Source organism: Streptopelia decaocto, assembly GCF_964273445.1.
Source record: "Streptopelia decaocto genome assembly, chromosome: 6".
Taxonomy (NCBI): Eukaryota; Metazoa; Chordata; class Aves; order Columbiformes; family Columbidae; genus Streptopelia; species Streptopelia decaocto.
Genome location: NC_138660.1, coordinates 67,296,875 through 67,319,862, shown reverse-complemented (window position 1 = coordinate 67,319,862; position 22,988 = coordinate 67,296,875). Strand labels below are relative to the sequence as shown.

Sequence of the window (22,988 nt, the reverse complement as noted above, 5' to 3'; positions counted from 1 at the left end):
AGAATTTGACCAGTTTCATCTAAATTCATCTAAAAATTCAATTAAATTCTAAATTTTGCAGATATTTTCTTTCGCTGTCTCTCAGTGCTGTAGCCAAAGCATACACCTAGGTACTGTGCGTATAAAAATACTCTTTGGATGATTAGATTTTAAATTATCTCACATTTAAGAGCAAGCTGTGCAAACCACAGGAAAAATTACTGAAAAGCCCAACTTTTCCAGGAATAATTCCAGTGGTCCCAGGCAGCACGTGGGTGGCTTGTTCTCAATTGCTGTCTCTGCTGTAAAACAGCACAGCAAACGAAATCCACACCAACCGTGTTAACACAGCGCTGGCTCCACGTGCACAGGAACTTAACACACTTGCACTGATTGACACAACCGCATTAAAGAGGGGAAAGAAGGAATTAAACATCAGCTTTATTCTTATTCCTCCAAGCCTACGAGCAAAACTTGCCTTATAAATGAACTTTTCTTAACTTGTACATTTGTACTAGACTTACCTACCAAATCTGTATTTTAATTTATTTGAAAACATTTCTTTGCTGGTCAAATGTTTGTAAACTTGAAAGTGAGTGTTACTATTCGTACTATTTCTTGGTGAAAGAGGAAAACGCCACCAGGACAGATCACAACACAGCCCATTGCAAAACACTAAATGTCATGTCATGGAGAAAACAAACGTAATGTCATGGAAAAAACAAACAAACTAAATTAAAAGGGAAGAAAAAGAACATTTGGGGCAGGTACACTCGGCATTGTAGGTGCAGAAAACCGAGCAGTTTAGGAGTTAAATGCTTCCAATTTATTTCTAACCTTAATCAAGCCCTAAGAATAAAGTTATAAAAATTCACTGCAAAAAGATGAATTTGCACAGTAAAATAAATTATAAGATTCTATCATGCTTTAAGTAAACCCAGCCAATATTTATAGTGAAAAAAATGCAGATAAGCCAGGAAAAACAGTTCGAAAAGAGAGCAATGTGCAAGATCTAATTGATGGCAGCAGCTCCTCTGGGCATGGGGAAAATGAACTTGTGTTCAGCCCGAACCCACCGATCCCTCAGTGTGGGGGTCAGAAAAGAATATCAGTGTTCACGGTTGTAGGATAACAGCAAAATCGAGCGCAACACGCTGCTGACGCATTCCGCTTTTTAAAGGGAAACAAATACCCGTAAATTTAATAGAAAACGTGCAAAAAGACTTTAAGGTATGAACTGGGGGTGAGTATTTGCATTAACAGTTCTATGCGTACGCATGTCAATCAATGAAAAAATACTTTTCTGTGCATTTGCAGGTAGTTTTTAAACAGTTTGGATACATGGATTAACTGTTCTATATTTTCTGGTGCTGTTTAGGCTTGGGGAAGCTTTTAGCTCTTTAGAACACAACTCAATATTGGGGGTCAAGTCCCACCACTCGGCTGCAGTAATTCACTCTAATGCACCATCACACCAGGGCCACACAACTCAGGCTTGAAACACCTCCTAGATTTCATCAGACAATGCGCCCTTTTTAGCCCATACTAAAGGTAAACGACACCTTTCTGCCACCAGCAGTTGGCATAGCAGAAAGGGCACAAAATACCAAATCGTATTAATTTCACTCACATAAATGCATTTTTCTGCGCGGCAACTCAACGGAAAGAACCCGGTTTGGTGGTTGTTTATTTGCTTTAATACAGAGTAGGATCCCAAGGACAAGAAGGACGACATTGGAATGAATTTCACTCCGATTCTTCAGTCTTTATTATGCAAATGAAAGCTCATTTTAGCTTGTCAGGTTTGGCAATCATAGGCCCTGGAGAACATGTGTAGCTGAAAACTTTCATTACCCAGACATGGATACTCCGCGTGACATCTATTAAAACAATCTCAAAGGATGGCATCCGGATAGAGAAACAATCACTGCTTTACAATAGATATTATGATTTCTCATTATTATTCAACTTCTATTCTGCACTAATACTGACAAACACAATTTTAAAGTATTTCTTACTGATAAAACCGATTACTATTTATTTCAAAAGTTGCCCCAAAACTCATTGCTAGAAAAAATAATAATCATAAAAATAGTGGTTTACAGCTGGCATAAAAATCCCCTATTTTGCAAAACAGCAAAGTTGCAGCATCCAACTCGGCGCGTCGCTTGTTATTCTGCACATCTTCTCCGTAATTCTGATTTCCCCAGCGTTTTGTTGTATTTCTTACAACCTCTACAGAACTCAATCAAGATGAAAAACTCTGCTGCGCTGAAGCTTCAAACAGTAAGGAAGAGAATCGAATATGGAGTGTCATTTGTAGAACGATTTAAAGCTTATTCACCACGGGGTTGGGAAGGGCCGGAGGCAGCCTGGGCTCCCCTTACAGGGATCAGTTCTCGCAAACAGCCTCGTGCGCACTGACCCTAATTTGCAGACTTTTCCTGAAATCAGTGCAGCCTCATTAGCAGTCTGGGAATGTGGCATCAATAACAAGAAAGGAGTCATAATTTTTAGATAATATCCATTATAAAAGCTTCTACCATCAGGTAGAAGTACATGAGGTTTCTGTGAAACTTTTCCAGTTTCCATAAAACTATTTTCTCCCGAGGTGCCGATTGTCAAGAAATTGTGGAAGCAAGTGGGTCCAAATGGGGACGGGGGCTTTGCCAAAAGAAAAGATAACACCTGAGAATTCCCAGTAATCTTAAGATCCATCTGCTGAACACAAAAAAGTAAACTATAAAACCTAAAAACCTTCAAAGCAGCCGAAAAGCGCATCCTGCCCTTCCAAAGGAAAGCTCGTCTTCCACATTCTGGGTTGCTGTTAATCCTCATAGGGATGACTTGACATTTCTCAACACAGCTGAAAGAGCAGCTACTTTGTTCTGCCTTGCAATTTACACACCTTGCCATCAGAATAACTGCTCTGGAGAAAACTATTGGTTATAATGCAAAATCATCCCCCCTGCATTGCATCTTCATTTCAAACCTGCTGCCCCTCAAATGGCATCTCTAAAGTTTCTAGAAATGATGATACATTTTCCTGCCTTGCACATTCAACCATCGTTTCCCTTTAAGTATTTTCAGCTTTTTACAGGTCCCTGGGTTTTGTACTTAAATTTTTATATTGTACCTGCATCATTAAAACCACTAATACTTATCAGTCTACCAGAGTAAGCAAATCATCCCCAATTTAGATGGAAACTACTATTCTCTTGTACTAAGAGACATAAAAATTTAAGCTGTTAATGGGAGAATACATACGTTTGTTAAACCTATGCAGCCCCAAACATCAAGACATATCTATGCCTACACATCATTCACAAGCTCTGCCGTGACAAATGAAAGCAATGAAACAAAAGCATTAAAAACTTAACTGAAAACATGGCAGAAGAGCAAAGTAAATTGAAAGGAATAAGGAATGATACAGCCTGATAAGCTGATGGAGTTCAGATGAGCCAGGCAGTGCTCTCATACCCAGCGCGCTCCAGAAACCCAAATAGGCTTTATGAGGACACCTGGAAATTGTTTGGGTACCAGGGATAATATTGTCAATGTGACACAGTTTTTGCACTTCAAAAAAGTGAGAAATAGCAAAAATAACCAATCCCCCAAAAAACCCAACAGTTCATTGCTTTCTCAATTAAAATCTGAAATGTTATGTAAAATTAACATTTTATTCGTACCTCTAGGAAACAGACCCGTGCAAGCTTTTCACACTAACAATTTAGTTCCAATATGACAACCAAAAAGCTAAAAAGCATCATTATAAACCACTTAATGTATCAGGGGAAAACATTTTTTTAAAATCCCATTTTAACAAGTAATCTGGGGACTGGGAAGCGCCAGTTTCCAGGCGGCTCTAAAGCACAGTTCTGCAGTTACCCAACTTCTGGCAGCTGGGGAGAACATCATTCCAATGATGTCAGCCCCACGTCAGTTTTCTGTCAGCTACCACAGATGGAAAGCGCTTCTGACACCTCCCAATATTCCTGTGTTTGCTGTCAACAAGGTAAACTGCAGTTCTCAATATCCCCCGAACAATTCCCATGGATATTTGTTCACAAACTCCAATCACAACCCAGCTCAATAAACTGGACACATTTAAGATACTACGGCAGGAGTGGGTGATGCACAAAAACGCTGAAATACACACAAACTTGAGTTTTTAATTGTATCTACTTCATAGAACAAGCAAAGTACGTGTAAATAACTCAACAAGTTTTCCTCAATAGCAGCTCCAAGATTTCCATATTGGTTTCTGATACAATGGTCCTTCAATGGACCTGAGCAACTTCCAGAGCTTAAACATGTGTACACAGTGAGTATATACATGTGATACTGCATAGTGTACAGTACATATAGATATATATATACACACAGCACATATGCGCTGTACAAGTTCACTCTTAATGAAAAAATCTGAGAGATTATGTATTTTTTGTTTGTTTAAACTGGGTCTCTTGAGGCCAAGTCCCCGTATTTCTGACGCGTCCCCGTATTTCTGACATGTTCCCGTATTTCTGAGCACCAGAAGCAGCAGCAATTTTCTGGTTCTGGCACAAGAAATACATATTTCTCTTTTTTCTAATCCTGCCGGTCCTTCCAAAAGCAGCACCAGGGGCAGCACAACTTTGCAGCCGTGACCATCGTACGTGGCACCAAGAGACCTCAGGAATTGCCTCGTACTATCTGGTATCTGTCGACACTTCCACAAGCTTCAGAAAAGCTCTTTTCTTGAACTGTGTGATGAAGACCTATAAATAAACTTAATGTGCTGTCACAACATCCAAATCAGCGCTTTGAAATTTTATTTGTCAACAAATTGGTGACAAGATTTCAGTGCAACATACACACTCATCCATCCATCTATTAAATCTTTACGGCGTGCTATTAAAAATATTTGCTGCTATTGTTACTGCAGACAGTGCAATGCACACAGTCATCTGAGAGATAAACACGTTACTATGGAAACTACCCAAATGAACGCCTTCTTTTCTAAACTTGGCCATAACCCCAAACTTCTAGCACAGCAGCCAAGTGTTTCATTCACTTGCTTTATATGATCATAACACACAGCTTTTCGCTTAAAAAAAAATACATTATAGGATTTGAATAAATGAACCATCCTCTTCTACTGAGTTTTCTTCAAAATATCATTTTAACAATTTCTACTGGTTTTATGACAAAGACTTTCTGCAGCTCTTGAGAACACAATTAACACAGAAAGTAAATCTGCATAAAAGCATTAGACACCAAAATGCTCATCGCTCACATACATTCGTTTTAATTAATCACACTTTCTTCACAATTACTGTTTTGTTCATGGCACTTGCTCCCCAGTTTGTTATTTGGAAAGCAATATTTTACTTCCCCTGAACTCACTACATATTTTAATCTCAATCTGGACAGAAAACTGCCAAAAACAAGTGTCTCCAAAGACAGCTTTCCAAACAGCAAATAATACATTTCACTAACATATTATACTTGAAGTTGAAATTAGAGATTAGTGGGTTTTCTGCAGTAAATACTTTTCCAAAGAAGTGCTGCTCTTGCACTGCTCAGGTCACCTTATTAGACACGTTACGACACCCTTGGTGGCAGCTGGCTTTATTATTACGTATGTAGCAAATATCTACAGCTCTGGTAATATTATATATACATACCATTTATGAATTTGTTTCAGGGTGTAAAACCCTTCTCCCAGCTATTTAGAATTATGCATCAATTATGTGTTGAAGAGCACTTCATTTGTGTGTCCAGACAACTAGAATTCCAGAGTTAATAAGAATATTTTCACTAAATTGCCATAAGACCAATAAAGAGAACACTCAAGCCATTTTTTCCACAAAAGGACCGTGGCTCCAGCTTTTACACACTGTACCTTCTTCCATACCTTCATCACAAGGCACCTGTTAATCTCGCACCTTGGAATTTAATAGCGTTCCAGTATGGTTTAAACATCTTCTTCATTGTAAGCTCAGTGTGCTGAGTAAATTGTGCATTAAAGAAAATGCTTCTACTTCCCCTCCTTTCTGCTTATCTGCCATTCTGCCCATCCAGTACTTTAAATAAGATGTACTTTGAGTAAGACCAGATACATTCCCACACACACACACCTTACCGGGAAGAAAAAACAAGAAACCCCACAAACACAACAGACCTTTCCTTGAGAAAGATCTGAAACAGCGTTGTCATTAACCCTGGCACTGAACGTCACCAAGTTGCACAACTCTTCGCTGGAAGCCACACAAGAACATGGGACAGAACAAGCACTATCCCATTTCTGTTTGGGGAGGAGTCAGATCCAACTCCCACTCAACATGATGCTCTCCACTAAACCTCCCTCTCTCTTGTAGCTCTTCTGAAATGAAACCTCCCTCTCTCTTATAGCTCTTCAGGCATGGTCAGACCTACTCCCAACCTCCTGAAATTCGAGGTAAAACCTGGGTTTCCAGGTTTTGTGCAGCTTGCTGCCCCTCTGGGAACGTGATGGGACCACGATGCTGCTTCTGCATTATCGATGGCTCTGGGAAGAGCTTCCCAAGAGTCTGTTTGATGCGTGTCCTGGGAAATAACCCTCTGTCACCTCCTCAGCATTTATCACCCAAAGAACCCTGTGTTGGGTACCCAAGGAGTGTTCACACTGCACCACAACCTCGGGAGAAAGGAGCAGAGGCACAACCCGACCCTCCGGATGGGGACGCAGAGCTGCCCAATCATCTCATACGCAATAATTACAACACAATTACAGCACGTTTACCTCTTTCACCTCTAAACACCCCATTCTGCACCAGCAGAATCTTCCTAATTAATGACAAGGGTGATGGATTAAGTGACTTCAAACGCTGGATTGCCACGTCCCATTCAAATTTCTATTAGTATATTGATTCTTGCTGCGACTTTCCTTACGGAAATACTGTAATTATGTCACTTTTTCTGCTCACAGTTCATCTGCATTCTCAATTAGACGTATTCAGAGCCTGACAAACACACTATTAACAAGACAAAGGTGATGGCACCCAGGCAGGTACTTTACAGCAAAAAAGCAGCTCCATTTCAACTTAAAGGCTTGTGCCTTCAGTAAACTGCTGGATCGGAAGATAACGATTAAAAAACTCTTCTAATTATTCCACCAGAATACAGGTAATTCAGCAGAAATAAATGAAGACATTTTGCTAAATCTCCGTAACAAAGCAAAAAAAAATAAATATATCATTATGATGATGTCACATCAGTATGCATATCTACTATAACAAGAAATATTTAGGATAGTGGAAAAAAAACCCAAAAGTCAGACAAATTAACTTTGAATGTAGCGGACGGGAATACAAGTTTCACTGCAGAGCACATGCACTCATTTGGAACAGCCTGTACCGTGTTTAAAGTCTGTGGATACACCAACATGAAACCCCACAAAGTACCTGCTACGTTACCAAAACAGTTACAACTGACAATAAGAAAAAGTGGGTTTGTTGCAATTCTTTCTGCAAGTCTTTGTTCAGTGAATTAGCAGCTCCCATCTACTGAATAATGTTTTTCTAAAACCAAAATCTTTTAGATGAGAATGTTCAGTGATTCTTGTTTACAGAAATTGCTGTAATTTAATGTCATCAAGCAGAGTAGAGGTACCAGTGAAGTACGTGTTTTTAAACATAAGAGCATTGCTTTATTTTATCTTCCCCTTTTAAAAAGAAATCAAGAACTTATGGATAAAGTAGATTAACTCTGCTTTTTTCAGTATGTTCCTTTGTGGCAGAAGCCATCTGGAATTTCAGCAATCCCACCAAAAAGCCAAGCAATCAGCTTCCAATAAAGCGGCGCTAGTGTCCCCACACATCGCACACTTTATACAAAATTATTAAAGTACATGATAATCAAGTATCCTTCCAGGATCACAGCAGAACACGCGCAGTTGTAACACACTCAGTATTGCTTTTGCCAGGCTTTCAAGTGGAAATAATGTCACGTTTTCAATAAGTGCTTTCTGAAAACGAAGAGCTTCTTAGAGCTTCTGTGCGGAAAGCTCGTCTCTTCAGAACACGCACAGCATGTGAAATCCAGTAAGTTAAATGTAAAGAAAGAATAAGTCACTTCAAGTAGTTCAGGCAGCAGAGCATGTCAAAATAAAGGCCAGTAGCGCATGGTGTTGTGCTGACAAAAACGGGTCAAAAAGGTGATTTCAGACTGGCGAGCTGCAGACATTCCCATTTAAATGTGAGTCGTGGTAGCAGGGACACGCGCTTATGGTTTGGGGTTTCTTTTCAGCCTGCATTGACTTCAGAGTTGTTTAAATAAAGTCTATCATTCTAATAGTTCTCTTTACAAATTACCCAATTACACCGCAAAAAATACAACTGATTAAAGACCTATCCCAAGGTGTAATCAATCCTGAGAAAACTCCGAGGTGTATTTCAAAACCAGTCTATGATCACTTTTCTGCAGCGGTGTAGGCAAAATGGGTTGTTTTATTCACAATATGCCAGATTCTTGCCTAATATTTGTTTAAAAATACAATAATTCAATTAAACAGGGGGAAAAAAAACCCCAACAACTATAGCAACAAACAGCATTTTTGTTTGGAAAAACAACTGAATTGTTCTTTTAATTTTTAATACCATGTAGCTACTTCTATGATTGGAAGTTCAAAGCACAGTGTCCCAAATACAATCTGAGTGAGGACTACCAGGCACAAACCCATCGCTGAATGGTATTTTCATTTCGAATTATTGCAAAATGATCAACTCAAGCGAACCACAGCCCCGAAGTGCTTTTAGAGGGATGACCATGATTTATCCTGCAGATAAATCCACCTCGGGATGGGTGCTTCAGCGTATTTATGTATCTATGATGAGAGGAACAGCCTCAGACACAATTTTTGTCTCTTGTCAACACTAAACACGTTACAAAAGCAGCTGCACTAGTTGTAATTAATCTTGTTTCAATCCTATTAGAGATTCAAAGGCTCCTCCACCTCCCATATGCCAAACCTGAACTTCTTAACAATAGGATGTTAATTTACAAGGAAAAACAAACACCTGTATTTCATAAATATTTCTTCTTCTTGTGAATTTCCCATAGATTTACTTATTTTTATAGTCTGAACTGCATTCGGGAGCCCACGTTACGGTTCCTACAGTCACGTCAGGCTCATTTCAAGCACTAAATCACTGCGGCTGCTCTGGAAATGAGCAATTATGAACGTGAGAACTCGTAGGGCCCACCAAGGCTCAGTTTCCACGAACTCCCCTTTAGTAAATGACATTGCTAAAAATATTTGGGTGAGATGAGACTCTCTGCTCCAACTGCATTGGAGACTTGATCCTCATGTTTTCATGCAGTAGAAGGAATCAAAGCATCTTTTATAATGATAGTTTCAGGCAGAGTTTAGAAGCAAGCTTACAGGGATCTTTCACCAATTAAAAAACTGCCTCAATTCTCTTGTAGGTTAAATGACTTCTGATAACAATGGTCCTTAATGTACTTACTTTGGTTTTCTCTTCCACATATCAGAGTTTCACCGAGGAAAACATCCAAGACTCAGGCAAAGCTCAAACACTAAAATAAACTGAAACTAATTCAGAAACCACTAAAGCGCTATGGAAACAAAGCACTTCAGATCCTGGTATTTTGTCTGTTTGAACTGGAAAAATGACGTAGACAGCAGAGAGGGATATATGGAGTGAAATAGCCCAAGCGGGCACTCACCCCTGAGCGCGGGCAGCAGGGACCGCTCCTTCTTGTCGTCACATTTATTGCACTCGCTGAAGTAGAGCAGCAAGAAGACGTCGACGAGCACCCAGACGAGGGAAGTGGCCAGGACCACCTTGCAGTAGAGGAACCTCCTCATCGCTGGCGTCTGTCTGTCTGTCCGTCCCCCCCGGGAACAGGCAGGACCGGCCCAGCTGAGTCACGGCCCCGCGGGTGCAGCCCCACAGGGGAGCAGGGACGAGCATCCCACTGCCGGCAAAGAGACGTATGGATTAGCTATAATAACAAATACACAGATCACACTGAAAAACGTAGAGCAAAGTGCAGGGTGGAGATGGTTAAAGCACCTGCTCCTTCCCATAGATGCCGGAATTTTCTGGTTTCTACCATCCTTCTACAAATACCATTTTGACTTCCGCATGTCTACATAACTTCCCTTCATTTAGAAACACATATAATGTATATACACATATATATTTATCCCTTTCATGCAAGGTAATAATTTGCATAAAGATTACACAAAAAGACAAAGCAACGCTAACAGACTATTCTAATATTCACCATTTTACTTCCCTTCAATTAGAAACAAATATTATACATATATATGTATATATATATATATATACACACACACATATATATTTATCCCTTTCATCTAAGGTAACAAATTTGCATAAAGATTACACAAAATGACAAAGCGACGCTAACAGACTATTCTATATTCACCATTTTACTTCCCTTCATTTAGAAACAAATATTATATATTTATAGTTATATTTATTTATCCCTTTCATGCAAGGTAACAAATTTGCACAAAGGTTACACAAAAAGACAAAGCAACGCTAACAGACTGTCCTGATATTCACCATTTTATTGAACATTAGACAGAGGAGCGCAAAGAGCAAAGCTGAAATGTTCGTTTTCCTCAAACAATATGTTTGTAATGCTATTTTAAATACAGCCTCTGAGCACTAAAAGCGATTAACTCTTACCTGGCGGAACAATTCTGAGCACCACCTCGCTACCGCCTTGCGCAATTACGCCTCACTCACCACCTACATATCTGGAGTCCTGCCTGCAACGCTAAGCTGGGTCACCAAGAGATAAGCACAAGCGTAAGTCTAAGGCAGATTTGCAAGTTGGATGAGGGTATTTGAGCAGGTCCAGAGAAGAGCAACAAGACTGGGGAAGGGACTTGAACACAAGCCCTATGGGGAGAGGCTGAGGGAGCTGGGCTTGTTTAGTCTGGAGAAGAGGAGGCTCAGAGCTGAGCTCAGCACTCTCTAGAACTACCTGAAGGGCAGTTCTAGCCAGGTGGGGATTGGGCTCTTCTCCCAGGCATCAGCAATAGGACAAGGGGCCATGGGCTTCAACTCTGCCAGGGGAAATTGAGGCTGGAGATTAGAAAGCAATTCTGTGCAGAGAGAGTGGTCAGGCATTGGAATGGCTGCCCAGGGAGGGGCTGGACTCACCGGCCATGGAGGTTTGTAAACTGAGACTGGACATGGCACTTAGTGCCATGATCTAGTCAATGGGCTGGAGTTGGACCAAGGGTTGGACTGGATGATCTCTGAGGGCTTTTCCAACCCAGTCGATTCTGTGTGATTTAAACGTGATACTCACCGTTATGGGCCGTGTCCCACGTGCAGGTTGGGAGCTTCACTTGGGCCATGGCCCCGAGCACTGAACCGCAAAACCTCCCAAGCGCCTAGAAAACAAAACAGAAAAACAAACGTCCTGGCTGCCTTTTCTAGTACATGAAGACATTTCTTATATTAAAAAATAAAAAAAAAGCACGCATACATTTTGTCCACATTTTAACCTGCCTATCTTAATTAATTTTATACATCCTGTTTTTTATCTGAGTTCTGAAAAACCCTCAGCGGTATCACAAGTGGTAGTTTTCCTGGCTTAAGTCGCTGCTGGCCCAGCTTTACCATCATCACACTCTTGCCACATCACCTCACTCAGCAACGTCACTTTGGAGTGACACTGATTTCTGTCCCTCCCAACGGGGTGTCCCCAAGGAACACACTGTGACATGAACTGCGGTGGCACACGGGGACATGAGAACCCAGCAACTCCTCCAGTCTACCTCCTCCTTCAATCAGCCGGTGAAAAAACAGCCATCTCCATTTTATATAGTCCCTAAATAAAATAAATGTATATTACAATTTAACCACAGTTCATTTGAACCAATAAGATGGAATGATTTAAATAGTTTTTCAAATTATTCTTGAAGCGCTATTTTACTATGTAATCATTAATAATTTTTTCCGCCTGTCTTATATATAACAGCAACCTGTAGCTCTTTTTCTTGCAGAAGTGATTTACAGTCAGTTGATTTAAAATGTCAAGGGCTCAGGAATCCTTGGCTCAGGTTAGCACAACTCATTTATATGTTAGTCAACGGGAACAGCTTAATTATAGGAAATTACAAAGGAAAAAAGATAACAGAGATCTTTATTAGGAAAAAGAGAAGGGAGCCGAGGGGGCTGGAATGGGCTCTCGTGGCGCTGAGCGGAACAGGATTTGTCCAGCACCAGCTGGGACACAAAGGCGCTGCCTCCCCAGGCTCTTCACAACACACAAGAAATTCCTTCCCTTCAGCCGTTCTGGTTTAATAGGAGCGAGCAAACCTCATAAGGGGGCACATTCACGGACCGGCCATCGGAAACGCCTATTCCCAACGCCATGCAGTTTTTAAACAAATGGCACACACAGAAGCCGCAGTGTTTGAATCCAGCTGGTGCAACAGGCTGGGAGACAGCAGCAATGATGGAAAACACACCCCCCGTACACCCAGCATCTCACCGCGGGGACGAGATGCAGCAAAGTGCCTTTGCCCTCAAGCTCCAACCATTAACCCAGCCCTGGGCTGCTCTGCTATAAACGTGAGGATTACCCATGGCAAAGAGCCAAGCCTCCTACTCCGCACCCCCTAGAAATAACTTTTTTAAAAGAAGAAACTCAATAAAGTATTTCATTGCCCAGAGAAAATGCACCAGCAGGTATTTTGTTGGCCCTGAGGATGGTGAGAGCCTGGGCAGGTTCCCAGAGAGGTGGTGGCTGAACCATCCCTGGAGACATCCCAGGCCAGGCTGGACGGGGCTCTGAGCACCCTGAGCGGGTGAAGATGTCCCTGCTCATGGCAGGGGGGGGCACTGGGGGGGCTGGAAACATCCCTTCACCCCAAAACAGCCTGTGATAAATATACCGGGCTTTTGAGCTACCACTTTAAGAATAAAGCAAATTTAAAAACTAGGAACCAGTGGCAACAAAGCAAGGGAAATTCCTGCCCAAAAAAACCTGCAGTTTGGCAGTGTTACAAGCAATAAAACCAGGGGATTGTAATAGAAAACAGTATGCAAATTTAGAAATCATCTGCATTGCCAGCCTTTCCTAAAATTGCCACAATAAAGTGCTGTGGTAAGAGAATGTTATGGAGGTTGCAAATCCAAGCTCTGAAAAACTGGCAGAATTAAAGATAGCTGCAAACCCTGGACCTGCCTTTCTCAGGCACTAAAAATACACCAGCCCCTCTGCAGAGCACTCGCAGACCAGACCGGGGAAAAGGAAGCGCTTGTTCAGGATTGCTCATTGCGACTCACCACACAGCCCTGTGCCCTGTTTATTTTATACCACTCAATCCATGCCTAGAATGAACAATATTTAATTTTCTCAGGGGCTCCAAGCCATGGCCCTCATCACTGCTCTATCCAGTTGCCTCAAAAGCTTTCAATTCGCTTTAACAATATCTCTGTGTAATAAAAGAAAATATCTATCTATCTATATATGTATTATCCCCTCTGTAGGGCACAGACTTTCTGCTCCCCAGTGATGTTCCTGGAGTCCCACCCGACACGTAGCCCAGGTTAGTGCATCGATTCAACAAAAGCCCGAATTCTCGAGCCAGTATTTCCCTTGTGGTGCTCAAAAGGGTCCAGCCCGCAGGTCTCACTTGCTGGGACCCCTCAAAGCCATCGTTCCCCTCCAACGCTGCTCTGGCAGGACCAGCATCCATTCCATCCCACCCTGGAGATGCTCCCCAGCGCTTACACCAGAGAGACGGAGAAAAATGAGCATTGCCCAAGTGAAAGAGCAGTCTGTGAAGCCAGAAGCATGATCTTCACATCTTGTGACTCAATGGACTGAAAGTATTAAAACTAAAACCAGGCTGCACATAAACACTTCACCTCAGGTGTTACCTGAAAGCCCCCAGCCAGAGGAACACCTTTCCGGAGCACTGAACGTGGCTTTCTGTACCATGTCTTGCTCTGGGCTCCTTTAAGGAGCATCCACCTGTTTCACAAACCAGTGGCTTCCTCCAGCTGCTTTTTAGTCTTTACACTTTGTTGGGGAGAATTGTGGCAATTCCAGGCTCTGCTGTGGGCTTAGGAGCTGTAAATTGCAGCAACACGGGGTGGGGGTAAGAGAAGGTCCAACACAGCAGCGCTTCAAGCACCACAGGCAAAAAACCCGTCCAGAGGAAACGTAATCAAATTTTATCTCCACACTTCTTCAAACAGCCAGTTTCTGTAAATTAGTATCAGCACATCCTTGAATGGCCCCTTAATCTGTTGCCACTCTTAAGAGCCAGCACGTATTAAGTGTCCTAATCCTTGGGCAAGACAGAAATAAACTGTTTACAAAAGTTCCTCCAAAGAAAACCAGAAGAAGTGCGCAATTTATCACTCAGCATTTTTACTGATTTACTACAGAAGCACAGTTAGAGTCCCAGAGCCCATCTACACCCTAGAACTGTGACTACATCTTCCAAATTAATATCAAAACTACTCTGATCTCAGCCTCATCTACCAAACCTGCAAGACTGCAACTTGTGCAAAGCACCTTCTGTTGGCCACGGATACCCCCCCGACCAGCAAAACTGACTAATGACTCCGGATGTTTAGATTCAAAAGGATACAAACTGCAAAACATTATTATTACGAAAGTACTTGTTTCAAAACAAACCAGTCAATTTCTCTAAAATAGAGCTGAACGTTACTTTTCAAGTCAACACTGATCTTAATGTGAGCTCTAAAAGCTTAATGAAGTGCCAACAGGAGCCAGGCCCTGAGAAAAAGGCGATTTAATCTACTGGGTATTGCAGGAGATGTGAGGAGGAACGCCACACCTCCTTCTCTTGCCAGATGTGGCCACATCTGCATGCATCTCCAGTGAGCTGCGGTGCAGCATCAGGCAGCGGTTGCCTAGCAACCAGGGGATGCTCCTGCGGGTACCCGGCTCTGCCGAAGCCCCCGAGCTGCCCGCTCCCCCACCACGGGGCCCTCCGGACACCAGCCTGGCTCTCCAGCAGCGGGGTTTGGGGTTCACCCTCAGGGAGGGGGTTCCTTTTTCCCACTGCTCCTCCAGCCTGTCCCAGAGCTGAGCCCACAGCACCAGGGGGATGCACTGGGCAATACCCCACGGGATAACAAAACACCCCAGAATCCCACCAGCAGTTGTTGGGATGCACCAGGCGATACCCCAAGGGATACCAAAATACCCTAGAATTCCACCGGCAGCCTTGGGGATGCACCAGGTGATACCCCCCGGGACACCAAAACACCCTAGAATCCCACCGGCAGCCTGACACCTGTATCGCAGGAGAAGAAAAAAGTGACCTGAATCTGCCTCCTGGTCAGGGCACACACAGACAAGTTCCACTAGAAGAGCTTTAACCAACAGGACGAGGCCAGGAGAGGAACAGAGAACCCAGCAGAACGTGCCTTAGCGACACCAGCACTGCCACGATGGGGCATGGGGCTGCGTTTCCATTCCCATCGCAGTTATTACTGCAGTTAGGCAGCACACGGCACAGATGCAACACTTTACGGCTGAAAAACAGAATCAAAAACACCTATTCCTGATAATCTGTCATTTGCATGGGTGTTTTATAGTATAGGTTTGACTAAACAGCACTGTATACAGCCGCATATTTCCACAGAGACTGTTTCCCCAATACCCCTGCAAAGCACCAAACCACACACAGAACTCCTCCCCCTCTCTTCCTTTACATCCCTCTAAATGCACAGTATTGAGGGGGAAAAAAAATACACTGCTGGGGGAGGAAAAGGGGGCAGAAAAGTGCCTTGGTTGACCTTTGGGGGCACACACCCATCCCTGTGTGCAGCTTTCAGACAGCAGGTGCATTAGAAAGACGAGCGAGTGGATGGAGATACGTTCCTGCTCTGGCTCCAGGGGCAATTTCCAGCCTTTTCATTATCTAACCGAGGCACGCTGCGTTTGCTGGTGCATCTGCTATTTGTCACGCAGACCGTTCTTTTAGCGTATGCGACTTCACACCTCCATCAGCACTGAAATTTATCCCGTTTGACATCTCTACGTGCTGGCAAGCATCTCAATTCACCACCTTTCAAATACTCCTCTCGTACGGACTTGAATGATTTCAGGCTAAAGGCAAAGAAATAGAAACCTTCAGATGGCCGTAGATGCTGCTCTAATAGTGACCACAGGAGTGCTATAGACGAGAATACCAGATCATTTTATGGACCAGTTAACTCAGACACATTAAATTACCGCTGTTGGCAAATCCTTGTTATAATGCAACATTTGACACTCAAGTGATGTACATATTAATGAGCGCTGAGCTCGTGATAGCAGCAGAATACTTAATTTTTAAAGAATGAATGCACCTCGGTAGTAAAAGCATCCACAAAGCCCTGCGGTGAAGCAGCGTTTCCAGCTCTCAGAGCCGATCTACCCACACGTCTGCTCCGTCCGGCCCGACCCTGCGAGGGGCCACCAGGTCAGCACAACAGTGAGCACAAACAAGTTTGCTGGGAGGAATTCCCGGGCAGAAACAAGAGCGATCGCAAAGCCTCGGGCAGGCAGAGCAGAGCTCCGCTCCTCCGAAACCTCCAGCTCCCAGCCTTCACCTCTAATAAGTCAAAGCGCGGTGCGCCTGTCCTGCCTCCCGTGGCTCTGCTGCGCTTCCCGAAGCTGCAGGAGTCACACCAAACAATATTTAAGCGCCGGTCACAGAAAGATCTGGCGTTGTTATTTTTGTCAATCTGTGCAGAACCAGCGTCCGATGCCATTCGGTGCAGTCCTGCAATTAGCCAGCAAGAACTGATAGACCTCTAATAAATTGTAACTTCATCCGTGGTATCACAGAATATGATCTCACAAGCTAAAGTCCACTGGTTAAACTTTGGCTACAATGTGCTACATCGCATTATAAATTAAATTTATCAGAGCTGCTACAAGAGCAACTGCCATTAAAAACCTGAAGAGGCAAGCTCGCTCTAAAAACTATTAAGGTTTGCAACCCTACCTTTCTAAAGCACACCTTAATTTTAAAATAAATACATTTAAAAGATATCTTGCCTACAAAAATCATATTACTACATTGATCTAACCAAACCTTAATATGTACTACAGCCTCCAAAAACCATGAATCATCATTTAATAATATGAGCAGTTTATTAATTCATGTACAGCTATCTGAAGAACTTCTAATGCCAGAACTGTAAATCTCCAAGATCAATACAGGAAGCTCTTTCACATTTAGCAAGAAGAAAAGAAGTGAAAAAATGTCAGGTATCTCCAGTTAAAGCCACCCAGTGTTTTGTGTTTTAAGAATTAGTTTCTCCCCCTCTTTCCTTTCCTGAAATAAGCTGCTTGACATTTAAAAATAGACCTATTCTTCATCTTAAAATGCATTTCCATGACTCAGAAATTCGAGTGGAAAAGGATTAATTTATCTGCACCGAACGTCTCTGTAAGAAAAGCCTTCCCTTTATTTCGCGTTGCTTTGTTCGGACTAGAGCTGGGTGAGGACTAACAGCGGCTCCTCCGGGGATCGATCCCCAAAGCGTCACATCCCACCACCCAGGCAAGAGAAGCTTTTTGTGCCCAGAGACACCTCAGAGTCACTCGGCTTGCAAATAACGTCAGATTTGTGAAGGATTTATCTGGGTTCACTCCCTCTAAACCCTCTGCTTTCAGATACTGACTTTCTACTAAACCAGGCTGTTCCTACCAATGCGGGGGCACAAAGCTCCACCAACATAAAGCCAACTAAAAAAAATAAACACCTAAAAACCTATGGGCCACCCAGATATCAGCAAACAATCCCAGGTGCTATAATGTACTGGAAGAAATCCAGAGTCCTCCTCTCAGTCCCTTTTCCACGTTATTCCCTCAAAGTGCAGCTCAGCTAGTAATAGATCAAATAACCCCGAGGACTTGGGGACCAACCCCACTGGGTTCTCCTCACCTTGATCTGTATCTGCATCCCACCACCTCACAAGCTGCTGCACGACCTCATCACAGCTAATTAGCAGACAAACCTATTTATTCTGGTTTCAGGTGGTGGGTGCCCTCCCACACACCAGCCAAATTAAATAGTAACGAGTACTTGAGTGGTATTGACGACTTGACAGATACCACCCTGGGTTTTCCAGCTCTTCAAACAAGAAGAAAATGCTGGAACAAGCCAGGCGGTGACACAGTGACCGGGAAAAAGCCACGGGACATGTGTCCGAGGAAGAACTTGGGCTACAGCTGCAGACCAGGGACTTCCCCACCAACCTTGGACAAACACAGCCCATGGAGACAGAGGAGCTGGCCAAGCACCCCAAGCCCATTATTAACATCACACTAACACCAAAAAAATAACTGACCACGTTGCACCAGTCCTGCTGATCACATGGACCAAGATAATTGTGCATGAAGGGACTGGAACTGGAGACTGGTCAAGCAAACAGTGACCACAAGGCAGGGGAGGACATACCCACCACAAACGCGTGCGGCTGCGTCAATGGAAAACGTGTATTTCACCTGGTTTGTGAAGAAAATGACCTGTTGGTTCTTTTTATCTACATCACAAGGCCAAAGGAACTCACTTATAACACTAGGATATCAGAACTCCCGCACTTCTTCCCATGCAACAGAACAACAGTCTTGAAAAAAAGTTTGAGAATACTAAAGAGGCCATTTTCGACAATAAGCTGTCACATCACTCTTGCTCCAATTTAAAACTGATCATCACAAAAGCAGTACAGTCTGCACTGTCCAATCCCCTTTTCTGTTCCCCACTCATCCCAAAGTTTTTGAAGAGAGCAGATCTGTTGCAAGTGCACAGCTCTCGCTATATTGGATTAAAAAACAAGCACACAACAAAACCTGTATTTTCTTATGTTCGTAAAAGTGATGTACAGCCAAATGGATCCCAATTCTCCCATATTTTCAGGAAAAGTATTCTCCTGAATTCACCTGCTTACGTACAGAACCCACAAGAATTGTGTCTTACACAGAAAAAGATTACAAGGTTTCCCAGTTTTTTACTTGCAAGCAATTCCGCTTTTCTTCTTCAGCCTTAATTTTTCCATCACCTGACAGTGGGGAATTGGTAGATCTCTCCCGTATTTTGCCTGAACCCAAAACACTTAACATTATGAGGAAAGTAACGCAATCCAATTCCGCACATTCCCAAAAATAAATCGCTCATAAGCTTCTGCCACAGCTGGTAAGGAAGGTAAGACCGTGAGCCCGGCTCTCCCTGCTCTACCAGCACCAGAATCTCCGGAGCATCGCTCACCCCGGGAACTGGCAAACACTCATGGCTGTGTACGGACACAGAGACCGGAGATACAGCACACGCTTTGTTTTCTGACAGTACTGCTTTCAGCACAGAGCCCTTCTAAACCTCAAAAAAATCACCCCGGGGGAACGCAGATATGTTACACACTCTCGGTTTAATGCCATCCAAACCCAGTTTTTTTCTAAACAAGAAAAAAAAAAATATCCTAAAGCATTTGTAGCACCAGGCATGGCTAAAACATTACCAAAAGATAAAGTGCCACTTCTCAAGTTATACCACATTTTTAAGCTGTCCTCATTAGCCTCAGCACCTTTGTGTGGTTTGAGTGGCAAATGCAGAACACGATGGATGCTCAGCGGTGATCAGACCTGCTGCCAACCCAGGGCACAACACGGGAAAATTTAAAAGACCACCTGAAAAACATTACAAGCTTTAAGGCCCCGTCTCCTTCCTCAAAGCCCAGTAACCATCAACCAGTTAAACTAATCTTTGCCTCTTGCTTTCCTCCGCATGATTCTGAGCACAACTTAATCTCTCATTAATCTTTTCCTTTACTATTTCCAGCCACCCTGGAGCACCCAAACAAATATTCAGCCCGTTCTCGTGTTGCAACAAAGAAGAAATAATGACACCTCTAGCAGCTATTTTGTTTCTTTACTATTTCAGATCAATTTCTTACCTGCAAAATAAACTTTATTTCCTGTTAGCTCGGAGGAAGTTTTTTACCGGATTTCTGGGCAAACAGTTGGCGTTCTAACTTCACGGCGTTCTGAAGAAAAGCCCCAGCTCCAAAGCAGCTGTGCCCGGTCTCATTTTCGCTGCGTTTTCCTCGCTTCCATCCCCGCAAACCAGCGGGAGCGGCGGGCAGAGCCGGCGCTGCCGCCCCGCGGATCCTGCGCTGCTGCCCGCGGACACAGCGCAGGGAGAACGGCAACAAACTGGGCTCGGAGAGCTCGGGAACCCGGAATTCACAGCCCAAAACGTTACCACCGTAAACACACTCTATGTGTAGATGCACAGCCTCGCGTCTGTGCCCGCAGCCTCACAAAGCGGAGCCGGCACCAGCTCATTAGGGACAGACCTGCAAGCCAGGGCTCGGGTTTAATCACAGTTTAGCACGCATCGCTGCCTGATCGGCGCCTCCGTGCTCGGCGAGGTCTCTACCGGCTAAAAACCTGCCTGGAATCCGCGGGGATGCGGTAAGGACGGGTTCATCGCGAAGCGCCTCGCCGCCGCTCCGCTCCGCTCCCCGGGTACCGGCCCCGGCTCGTCCGCGGAGCCGCCGCCGCGCACGGAAAGTTGATAACGGAGCCGGGGACGAGGCGAGCGGGGCGACCCCGCTCCTGCCAGGGACCCGACCCCGCTCCTGCCAGGGACCCGACCCCGCTCCTGCCAGGGACCCGACCCTGTCCCCGCTCACCTGCGGCGGGACCCCGAGCCCGCAGCGGCTCCGCCGACACCCCGCGCTCAGCAGCGCCGCCCGCCCGGGGCACAGCGCGGGGCCGCCGCCCTCCTCCTCTCCATGGCCCGGCGCGGCGGGACAGCGGCCCCGGGGCTGCGCTGCGCTCGGCTCCGCTGCCTCGCCGGGCTCGGTGGCCGCGGCTCAGCCGCCGCCTTCTCCTTCTCAGCCGCGCCGCCAAATGGCTGCGGCGGCGCGGGCAGCGCCCGGTCCCGCGATACTTGCGGCTCGGCCCGGCGGAGCGGGCGCGGCGCGGGGGTGTCCCCGCAGCGGGGCGGGCAGGGGCGGCTCCGATACCCGCAAATAGCGGTGGCGCGGAGGGCAGCGGGCGGGGTCGCCCCGCCGGGAAGCGATCCCGCTATTTCGGGGCGGATTTGGAGAAAATGAGCGTCCCCCCAGCCCAGCCCAGCCCGGCCTCCACGGGGACAGTGACCCTGCCGGGGTGTCCCCGTTGGCTTGTGCGCGTCGGTGACCGGCTGGTCACGGGTGGGTGCGAGGCAGCTTGGATCTCAGTGGAATCGTTTGGGTTGGAAGAGACGCTTAAGATCATCAACTCCAACCATAACCCACCCCTGGCACTGACCCGTGTCCCTGAGAACATCTCCGTCTGTCCAGCCCTCCAGGGATGGTGACTCCAGCACTGCCCTGGGCAGCCTGTTCCAATGCCCCACAGCCCTTTGGGGAAGAAATTGTTCCCACATCCAACCTCAACCTCCCCTGGGCAACTTGAGGCCGTTTCCTCTGCTCCTGGCGCTTGTTCCTGGGGAGCAGAGCCCGACCCCCCTGGCTCCAAGCTCCTTTCAGGCAGTTCAGAGATCAGAAGGTCTCCCCTCAGCTCCTGTTCTCCAGCTGAACCCCCCAGGTCCCTCAGCCGCTCCATCACACTTGTGTTCCAGCCCCTCACCAGCTCCATTCCCTTCTCTCCACTCGCTCCAGCACCGGTTAAATGCCAAAACGTTGTATTTCTCCATTCAATAAACAAATAAATAAATTACACTTTGTTGAAGCATGTTCACTGGAATTGATGTATTTCGCCATTTTCAGGTACATTTCAGAGACAGGACCTGCCTCTTCCAGAGTCTTTATGTCCCAGCAGAGCAGCCCCCACATGCACACCTGGTTATGGTGGTTTTCAGACCATCAACCCCCGATCCTAGGGGCCCAACCTCTGGCAGTACATTTCCAGGCTTGGCTGAAGTTTTATTCCTTTTGTGAGGCAAATCTCACTTATTGCAAATGGGAAGCATAAGAAAAAAGCCTGTCCATCCTGTTTACATGAGTAGCCAGGGACAGATTGCATAAACATCCACTTTTTTCTCAGGGGGTAGCAGATAAACTCTGGGAAGTTTTGTATTTTGATAAAGCGGGTTTATCTTGGGGTGCCCCCTTCCCCGTCCGTGTGTGACCAGACGTGGCAGTGAAAAAGTCCTGTCTTATTTTATTGCCAGTTGAATAATATCTTTTTGCCACTGAAAGCTAACCGCATAACTATCTGCTTTGATATGAGGATGAGAAGCCTCTTGGCACTTTGTATTCCTTGTTCCCCCCACAATATACTTAATAAAAGCATTTTCAGTATGTTCTAAAATAACATTTAAAGAAATTATTTGGTGACCTTCGTTTCTCTTCTCATAACATACCAAAAGGCCGCTCAGAATCTTTTAACATCTCTTTGCAGTACAAGGGATGTTCAATGTTATGATATAAAGCCTGTAAAGTACTAAGCGACTCCTAAGGTAGACTCAGTATCAGGAAAGCAGAGAACTGGGTCTAGCACTGGAGCGCAAGGCTGGAAATCCCCCGTTGTGTGCTGCTCTGAGGCCGAGCAAGGCAAATTGTCTGCATTGCAGCTTCCTTATCTCTAACCTCGCCCGGCGATGGAAGCATTAATTGCTTCCTGCAAAGTGTGTTAAGATGCAGAAATGGCTGTTGCCTGGAGAAGTGCGAAGTATTCTTTATTTATTTTCAATATTAAGAGTAGCGTGTTTGTTCCACGTGGGAAAAAGTGAGCTATCGTGGTAGAAGAGAATAACAATCCACCAGAGTTTGGCACCCTTAAAACAATAATCTCCATCAAAAGTAATAACTACCAAAAGAACCAGCAAAATTGCGTGAGTGCCAGGTTCGTTCAGTCCTAATGCTGTGTGGACATGCCACCTCCTGGAAAGAGCAGTTTAAAAGCACTTCAGAGCAGTTTTATCTCATGGAGGGACTTTTTTCACCACCAGATTAGTAACCACAAACTGTCATAGAGCAGAAACATTC

General features: G+C 44.7%; 1 protein-coding gene across 1 annotated transcript in view; it reads right to left on the bottom strand.

Annotated features, from left to right (window-relative positions):
• Window positions 1-20,781, bottom strand: part of GALNT13 (polypeptide N-acetylgalactosaminyltransferase 13) — a 109,493-nt gene extending 88,712 nt beyond the window's left edge. The window contains exons 1-3 of the mRNA XM_082055870.1: window positions 20,685-20,781; window positions 11,317-11,401; window positions 9,691-9,942 (exon numbers count right to left, since the gene is read on the bottom strand). Of these exons, the coding sequence (XP_081911996.1) occupies window positions 9,691-9,832 (142 nt within the window). The 5' untranslated portion in view covers window positions 9,833-9,942; window positions 11,317-11,401; window positions 20,685-20,781. The remainder of the gene's footprint in view (window positions 1-9,690; window positions 9,943-11,316; window positions 11,402-20,684) is intronic.
• Window positions 20,782-22,988: the final 2,207 nt, after the last annotated feature.